General features: G+C 38.0%; 1 protein-coding gene across 2 annotated transcripts in view; it reads left to right on the plus strand.

The window, feature by feature from the left end:
- Window positions 1-8,811, plus strand: part of LOC143872822 (uncharacterized) — a 34,754-nt gene extending 25,943 nt beyond the window's left edge. Inside the window, exons 12-20 of one of the 2 annotated variants that reach the window (XM_077376768.1) lie at window positions 877-1,152; window positions 2,800-3,441; window positions 4,198-4,703; window positions 4,796-4,856; window positions 4,953-5,021; window positions 5,158-5,403; window positions 7,947-8,016; window positions 8,114-8,285; window positions 8,388-8,811. In XM_077376768.1, coding sequence (XP_077232883.1) covers window positions 877-1,152; window positions 2,800-3,441; window positions 4,198-4,703; window positions 4,796-4,856; window positions 4,953-5,021; window positions 5,158-5,244 — 1,641 coding nt within the window. In that variant the 3' untranslated portion in view covers window positions 5,245-5,403; window positions 7,947-8,016; window positions 8,114-8,285; window positions 8,388-8,811. The remainder of the gene's footprint in view (window positions 1-876; window positions 1,153-2,799; window positions 3,442-4,197; window positions 4,704-4,795; window positions 4,857-4,952; window positions 5,022-5,157; window positions 5,404-7,946; window positions 8,017-8,113; window positions 8,286-8,387) is intronic. The other variant, XM_077376767.1, reaches the window with a different exon arrangement.
- Window positions 8,812-9,689: the final 878 nt, after the last annotated feature.

Genomic DNA, 9,689 nt, shown 5'->3' on the forward strand with positions numbered 1-9,689 from the left:
CCCCCTCTTCTGCCCCACCTTGTTACACCTCTGCCATATTTCCAGTTTGATTGTTGTGATGTTCTGAGACACATTGCAAAGGCATATTTTCTTCTTTTTTTTCTCCTTTATTTTCTCCTTCTCTTCATCGTAGCCTTTTCTTTTGTCTTTATGTTAAAGATCGCATCATTGAACTCTTTCACCATATTCAAATCTCTGACTGCCCTGTATTAGTACGCGATGTGTCATTAACATTGTTTTAAATTTTGGTTTCGGTAAGCATTTTGGACCCCACTGAAACCAAAATTTCGGCCGAAACCTTCTCATCATTAAAAACAATATATTATTTATTACCAAATTTCGGACTAATACTTTATATTATTAAAAAAAATTAGATTTTTGAGTTAAAAAATTTGAGATTTCACCCATTTCGGCCGAAATCTGAAATTTCGGTGAAATCCTGTAACGTTTCGGGTATAATGGATTTTGGTTTCGTTCTGGACCGAAATCCAAAATTTAGCACTGAAATTTCTGATTTCGGTCAAAATTTAAAACCATGGTTATTGCATAATACATAAATGTGATACTATATACCTCACCTTCTTCCTTCTCCAATCCCCTTGTTTACATTCTGTGATTGTTCTCCGTAAGAAATCCAATTAAAATAGACAGGTGAAATGACATGTAATTGCTGATTAACATTCTTGTGTGGTAATAAGGTTCAAATTTATTTTTCCAATATGTGTACCCAAAATCTGATCTCTTGTGATGTAGTTAAGGAATGCATAGTAAATTTGTTCTTGGATTTTGTACTTTCTGAATAGTCATTGCGTTGAAATGCGTGGGTTCATTTAGATGCATACAAAATCTGAACTTACATCTTTTTTTGCTGCACAGTATTCACGAGCAAACTCAAAGGAAGAAAAGAGGAATCTATTTCTGGTGCTTTTTGACTATGTTTTATGTCAGATAAATGAAACATCCTTGGCTACTAGAGGTTCTGAATATAGCTTTGATGAGATTCAACCACTCGCAACAATGCTTAGTCTTGCAGATGCACCAGAGGCTTTTTATATCTCTCTTAAGCATGGGGTGGAAGGCATTGGCCAGATATTGAGAAGCTCTATTTCGAGAGCTTTGTCCAGATATCCCAACTTCGAACGCCTAAATACGGTAAATTGCTCTGAATGACGACCATTGTGTTTGTTAAAGAATAAAAGATTAAATAACGCCATCTCAACGGCTTATGTTTTCGGAGTAGTTAGTTGTTTCACATGGTATCAAAGCCAAAGTTCTTGTGTTCAAAACTCCTTGAAATAAAAAAAATCCACATGTAAGTGCCAACCCAAAAGAGGGGCCACATGTGCCACATGTAGGCCGACCCTAAAAAGAGGGGCCTCACGTGAGGGGGAGTGTTAAAGTATAAAAGATTAAATAATGCTATCTCCAACGGCTTAAGCTTTGGGAGGAATTGGTTGTTTCAGTGTTTTGTTTTTGGAAGGAAAACAAGGGAATGTATGAACAATTGAACATTGACTATCATTGACTCGCCCAAGTCGACTCTGTTTTTTACCTTGTCCGAGTTTTCATCCGAGCTTGAGTTTTTCTCTATCAGGTTAATACAAAACTCTTTTGACTCACCTTAATTATGGAAAAATCAGCCACGCCAATCATTGACTCGCCAAAGTTGACTCCTTTCTACCTTGGCCTAGTTCTATTCAAAGTCTTACTTTTTAAACACTGGTATTGGGCAGAAAACTAGAATTCTAAGAAGGAATAAAAGTTCCATGGCAACGGAAATGAGAATAAGAAAAGGCCAATTATGAAACACATCTTAGCTCGTATATGTGCAAATTTATCTTCCATTGTGTTGCCTTCTTGAGAAGCCTGGAAAGGTCCAATCTGCTAATGATTTGGATATTTTTTTTAGGGAAATGTTATCAGCACTACTGTATTTTGATGAGAGCACTCCTCATTTTATTAAAAGTACGGTATGGCCCGCACCATAGGATGATCCAAACCGTCCATTAGATGGGCCACAGTCTCAATAGGTTGTGCCCCAAAAATTATTTCCACAGGCTGATTCTAACCCTCCGATCTATAGAGGGTTAGGATCAACCCTCTTAACATTCAGATCGGAGGGTTAGGATCAGCCTATGGAAATAATTTTTGGGGCACAACCTATTTAGGCTGTGGCCCATCTAATGGACGGTTTGGATAATCCTATGGTGCGGGCCATACCGTACTTTTAATAAAGTGAGGAGTGCCTCATCAAAATACAGTACTGCTGATAGGCTGTGCCCCATCTAATGGACGGTTTGGATAATCCTATGGTGCGGGCCATACCGTCCTTTTAATAAAGTGAGGAGTGCCTTATCAAAATACATTAGTGCTGATAACATTTCCCTTTTTTTATTTTTTGCAATAATAGAACATGTATTGAAAGGATGCAATTTTCAGCAAATGGGTTCCAGATGACCACGTCAAGGAAAAACAGAGAAATACAGCAAGATGAAAATAATTAAACAATACCCTAGATAGGAGCAAGATGAAAATAATTAAACAAAACCCTAGATCGGAGCAGACCTTGATCCACAACAAGCACGGTCATATCAAATCTTTCTCAAACAAGGGACTCTGCTCATTACTTATAAACTTGCTTGTTGCATCGAATTCATTTGTAATATTTTTGTCAAATTTCTGACTGACGTGTCAAGTTAGGCATTTCAAATTAAGCAGCTTTATTCATCATATCTACAACATTATTTGGAAACTCCACTTCCTTCATAATTGCTGCCTCTTATTATTTTTTTTTTGTAGCTCTTGGAGAAGATCACAACGAAATTCGATGAAACTATAAGGACATTCACTCGTTTAGATGAGGAGTACTCAGATATGATTGGGATAACAAAATCTTGGAAGTCTTTGAATGCTATCGAGGATGGACCTGTGGAAGTTGATATTGGCATGAAAGTCAAACTTTCTTGGGCCACTCTACATTCTCTTCTTCACTCAGAACGACCCGCTTGTCGGCGTAATGGGTATATATGGCTAGTTGAATTACTTGTTTCAGAAATTAGTGATGATGGAACCATTCAAAAAAAAAATAAAAAAATTAGTGATGATGGAAATACGAGTATATGGTCGAATATTAACAATTTACAAAGGCAAATTGGAATTGCTGGTAGTCAAGATTCTTCAACTGACTCATCAGTTCCTTTGTCCATCTGGATCATGTGTGGGCTACTAAAGTCAAAATACAACTTTATCAGATATGGCTTCCTGTTTATTCTTGAGAAGCTTCTCATGCGTTGCAAACTTTTGTTCGATGAAAACAAGATTGTTAGCTATGATCACAGCGATAACCGTCTGGAGGAAGCAAATGCTGTGGTGGACATAATGAGTAGTGCTTTGTCCTTGGTGGCTCAAATAAATGAAACAGATCGTATCAATATTTTGAAGGTAATCTATTTTTGCTATTGATTTTGTGGCATTTTATGATTAGAAGTTCCTAAGACTTCCTCACATTTTTCGCACAAAAATTTCTGAAATAGGTAGTTTGAAGTGTTTATCCCAAAAGTTAATGTTCCATTTGACGAAGCTGTGATCTCTGTCACAAATATCTCTGATATTTTCAAAATATAGCGTTTTTATCGCGGCATTTTTATAAAATGACAAAATCTCAAAGTAACCCTAGATTTTAAATGTCGGTTTCGGCCAACCAAAACCGAAATTTCAGATTCATGTACTTTCGTTGTCGGCCCTGGCCGAAATCTTTAGGCCGAAATTTCAAACCATGATTTAGCGGCATTTTATGATTATAAGTTCCTAAGACACCCACATAATTCGCACAAAAAATTTCTTAAATAGTCAGTTTGAAGTGTTTATTCCAAAAGTTAATGTTCCATTTGAGCTAGCTGTGATTAAATATGTTGTTTACCGTGGTATTGAAACAACTACATGACAGTACCTTTCTCCATTCGGCCAAAATTATGAATTATTAGCATTCCTTCGTATTTTACGAACTTACAGGCTATTTCCTAGGCTTCTTCACAAACTCAATTTACTGTTAAATTTTATCCATGGATTTTATACTTTTGTGTTTGCACAGGCTTAAGACTTGTTATTTGTTAGTTTTATTTGTTGATTTTATGAATTACATTCTGCATTGGCATCGCACTGCTCATATTTTCTGACTTGTTCCGACTATTTGAGCAGATGTGTGGCATGCTATTTTCTCAATTATGCCTGAGATTTCTCCATGCAACTGGAGTACCTATTGGGGATTTCACATGCATTGGTAACATGTTTGGTTGTACCGACGAGAATGTGAAGAGTGGCAGAGATCCAAATGCCCCTCAACATGAAAAATCTCATGGCACAGATAAGTTTTTAGGAGAATCCAGTGGCAGAAATGACCCAGAACACCCTCCTTCAATTTGCGAGATATCATCCATGGCCGCTTTGCTTCTGAGGGGCCATGCTGTTGTTCCTAAGCAACTTGTAGCACGGGTTCCTGCTGCTTTATTCTATTGGCCTTTGATTCAACTTGCTGGTGCCGCAACAGATGATATTGCGCTAGGTGTTGCCGTTGGTAGTAAAGGAAGGGGAAATCTACCTGGCGCCACGTCAGACATTCGAGCAGCTCTTCTTTTACTTTTGGTTGGTAAATGCACTGAAGATCGCTCTGCGTTCTTAGAAGTTGGAGGAGAAGAATTTTTCAGGTAATTCTTCAGTTGCTTGCTTCTGTGAAAATTTGTAAAATTTAGTCATTGCATATGTCCATCATTGATGCACTTTGGGTTTTTCTTGGCAGGGAACTTTTAGATGATACCGACTCAAGGGTTGCGTATTACTCTTCCGCATTTCTTCTGAAGGCATGCCCATTAACTTTTCTCAATTGCACACTGGTTGCTCGTTTTGTTTTCTTGCATTTCTCTTTTTAAGTTTCTCTGATTCAATAGCCTTTACAGAGAATGATGACAGATGAACCTGAAAAGTACCAGCGCATGCTTCAAAATCTGGTTTTCAAGGCACAGCAGGTCAGGGCTGGATCTCATGTTTGCTTAAAATCACGCATTTTGCTACAAATGATTTTTATTTCTGTGACTTTTCTGCATATTAGGTATGGAACATTGCTTTTTGAAACTAACTTGCTTTTGTCTTCCTGCTAATTAGAGCAACAACGAGAAGCTATTGGAAAATCCCTACCTACAGATGCGTGGCATAATTCAGTTGTCTAGTGATCTTGCTACTCAGTTATAATCTGATTACCTCATTTGGTTGAAGTGGGTTTTTCTTGGCTTGGAGAAGGGACGGCTTTTGTTGCACTAAAGTGAGTTGATGTTTGTTACACCTGATCCTAGTGATGTACCAATGGACCAAAAGGTGGAATAGGGAAATATGGCACCTCAGAACCACAAGGTACATAATTTTTCCATGTGCATGAGCTTCAAAATATTATATTTTGGTGTTGAAATGCCATGTCACAAATATCTCCCATATTTTCAAAATATCGCATTTTTATCATGACATTTTGATAAAAAGACAAAATCCTGAAATAATCCCTATATTTTAAATATATAGCGATGTTTTCATTTTAACATAAATATGCCGATAATATCATGATATTATCCTGATATTTTTATGATATTTTTTATATTATATTTTTTCTTAAATTATATATATATATATATATATATATATATATATATATATATATATATATATAGAGAGAGAGAGAGAGAGAGAGAGAGAGAGAGAGGAAAGTGTTGGTGAGCTTAAGCTCACCAAACTTATGGTGAGCTTAAGCGCCCCAATCACATGGGTCCCACATTTTCTGTGGTGATCCAAACCATTCATTTGCAAGGCTCTATCATAGATAGGGTGTGTACCAAAAATCAGCTCCATAGGATCATCCTAACCCCTCCATTGTGGAGGACAAAAATGGGCAGATTTGTGGACAAATAATGTCTGTCCATTTTTACCTCCACAAATGGATGGGTTAGGATGATCCTATGGAGCTGATTTTTGGTACACACCCCATCTATGTAAGGGCCTTTCAAATGAATGCTTTGGATCATCCTAACAAAGTAGGCCCCAATGTGATTGGGCGCTTAAGCTCACCATAAGTTTGGTGAGCTTAAGCTCACCAACACTTTCCTCTCTCTCTCTCTCTCTCTCTCTCTCTCTCTCTCTATATATATATATATATATATATATATATATATATATATGAGAAAATGGTTCCTGCGCTCGAGCGCAGATAAGCTATTTGCCCTCAAGTGCTAGAAAGCTGCGTGGGGCCACATTGGGGGGGGTGATCCTAAGCATTCATTTGACAGGCCCCATCATGGACCCCGTGTACAAAAAATCAGCTCCATTTGACCATCTTAGTGTGTCCATTTGTGGGGCCAAAATGGACAGATACTGTTTGTCCACAAATCTGCCCATTTTTGGCCCCACAAATGGACACCCTATGTTGATCCAATGGAGCTGATTTTTGGTGGACACCCTATCTATGAAAGGGCCCATCAAATGAATTCTTTGGATCCCCCTCCCTCCAAATGTGGCCCACCCCTGTTTCTGCACTCGTGCGTAGATAAGCTTATTTGCGCTCTAGCGCAGGAACCCTTTCCTCTCTCTCTCTCTCTCTCTCTCTCTATATATATATATATATATATATATATATAGAGAGAGAGAGAGAGAGAGAGAGAGAGGTTCTCAGATAGCTTATCTGAGCAGCTGCTTCAAAAACTCATGTGGCCCCACATTTTTGGGGGTGATCCAAAGCATTCATTTGGAAGGCCCTTCCATGGATAGGGTGTGTACAAAAAATGAGCCCTTTATGATTATCCTAACCCTGCTGTTTGTGGAGGGAAAAAATGGTCAGAAACAGTGTCTTTGTCCATTTTCCCCTCCACCTTTGATTGGGCTAAGAAGATCCTTTAGGGCTGATTTTTGGTACACACCCTATCCGTGGAAGGGCCTCTCAAATGAATGCTTTGGATCACCCAAAAAATGTTGGCCACATGAGTTTTTGAAGCAGCTGCGCAGGAACACTATTCTCACACATATATATATATATATATATATATATATATATATAGTTATGGTGAGCTAGCTTGCCCAATCACATGGGTCCCACATTTTGGGGAGTGATCCAAACCATTCATTTGCAAGGCCTTATCATAGATAGGGGGTGTACCAAAAATCAGCTCCGCTTAAGCGTGACCCAAACATTTAAACGAATTGTAGGCGTTATAACAACTTAAGCGCACCAAAAAAATGGTGAGCTTAAGAGCACCAACATTTTTTTTTCTCTCCTCTCTCTCTCTCTCTCTCTCTCTCTCTCTATATATATATATATATATATATATATATATATATATATATATAGAGGAAAGCTCACCAAACTTATGGTGAGCTAGCTTGCCCAATCACATGGGGGCCCACTTTGTTAGGATGATCCAAAACATTCATTTGAAAGTCCCTTACATAGATGGGGGGTGTACCAAAAATCAGCTCCATAGGATCATCCTAACCCCTCCATTTGTGGAGGACAAAAATGGACAGACACAAATCTGCCCCATTTTTGTCCTCCACAAATGGAGGGGTTAGGATGATCCTATGGAGCTGATTTTTGGTACACCCCCTATCTATGATAAGGCCTTGCAAATGAATGGTTTGGATCACTCTCCAAAATGTGGGACCCATGTGATTGGGCAAGCTAGCTCACCATAAGTTTGGTGGGCTTAAGCTCACCAACAGTTTCCTCATATATATATATATATATTTTAAATAATTTAATTTTATCAGTTTTCCGAAATAAAACCGAAAAAAATAATAATAAAGAAATTTAATACATCCCGAAATTTTCCCTTGCCGAGAAATTCCCGAGAACAATATTTGTGTCATAGTTGAAACTTGAAAATATCTGAATCTGATACTTGGATACTTCTCTCCAGCCAAATATGGATGCGAGATATTGCTGAACAATCCTCTGAAGTATTTTCATATTTTGATGGCTATATCCATGTACATATCTGCATCTCCATCTCCAATGTTGTATGTAGGCATCTTTAATGGAATTGGATTTGTGGGGCCTGATGAAATTTCTGTTAGTTCTGTCCAGGTGTTCAAATGAAGCTTAAAACTAGTGCTTTTGAGGGTGAGAAGCAACGGCTAAAGTGCACAATGTACAGTAAACTTGTTTGAGTAACTTAATTCATTGATTGCCTTAATTTTTCCTTCTGCCACCAAATGTGGAACATATTGAGGAAGAACATTGTTTATTTGATGTTCAGGTACCCTCTTTACTCTACTCCATACAAATTATTCTTTCCTGTTTGTGCTTATGGTTTGCAAAATTTTTTGTGATAATTTCTTTCCTTTTCATTTGGAGGCAGTTCTCAGTTTCTCTGGTTGAAGAGTTTGGGGGCTTTCTTTGTACAAGACCTGCCTTCCCATTAGACTTTTAATTTTGTAACATATCTTTCGAAGCCGAGGTTCATGCGGGTTTTTTGCGAGGCATCCTTGGTTAATAAAATTTCAGTTTCAAGTGTGTTATTTCCTTGAAGAACGGCGTTTTAAAGGTAGAAAACAGGCTCTGATCAGTTGCTTTGTCCTATTTATCTTTCAACTGTGTATATGTGCTATTTGTTTCTTGTATTTTTTCCCTTCTTTCTTTTCCTGTTTTGATAGTCTCATCGTCCAATTGCGATTGTTGTAAAATAGAGTTTTTCAGAAATTCTAGTCATTAGGAAATTCACCTTATATATAGTGTATTAAATGTGATTGATTCAGATAATTATCTATTGGGTTCTCTTTTTTTGCAAGCTTTCTTGAAGGTTTGAAAGCTCAATCAAAACACCAGTAGCTCTCCAGTTCTTCCCCACTCTCTGGGAATGAATAAAGATAAAAGAGCTAAAACATTTTACTCTGCTTTTTCATATTTTTCACTGCTTGAATTTCTGCACCTCTTGTTTTGATAATGGCACTCCACACTATTAATGACGTATCTACTGGGCTATTGAGAGCATCTTGGGGATTGTCATAGCCTCCAGAAGCTAATTAGAACAGTGTAAAGTATTGAGTGGGGTGCCATTATTGAAACAAGGAGTGTGTATATCAACCCCCCCACCCAATAAAAAAAACAGTATAGTTTTAACAAGAATTGCTGGCCAGGAAATGGTATTGCCACCCACTTATTTGGTCCTGGCCTCCAAACTCTTGTATTTAGAATTCTCATTTGGTCCATACCCCATACCAACTGAAAAGTTATACGAGACAATGAAAAAGTTACGGCCAAAACAGGTGGGGCCCTACTCCGGCGCCTTCAGCTTGCTTGCTGGTAAATTTCATGGAGGAAAAAACATGGAAAGTCACTGTGATAGTATGATGATGGATGTGGGCCCACTGCATAGACCCACATTAGGCTCTATTGCAAGCACTGCAGGGTGTGGACTCCACATCTTACCGCCTTTGGATCTAGAGGTAATCATTGTCGTTGATCTAGATTTTGCATGATCAAAACATGGGATGGTGGATATATCTTTGGCGATGATTTATTCTCTCCCCCTGTAGGATAATTCACACCCCTGTTAGCGTGAATTGACGTCGAAAAGTGTTATAAAGTCTGCCCACAATTCACGTTAAAAGGGGTGTGTATTATCCTACAGGGGGAGTGAAAAAATCATCTCCCTATATCT

This window comes from Tasmannia lanceolata, unplaced genomic scaffold, assembly GCF_043159265.1.
Source record: "Tasmannia lanceolata isolate RefF3 unplaced genomic scaffold, GAP_Taslan_0.1 ptg000002l, whole genome shotgun sequence".
NCBI lineage: Eukaryota > Viridiplantae > Streptophyta > Magnoliopsida > Canellales > Winteraceae > Tasmannia > Tasmannia lanceolata.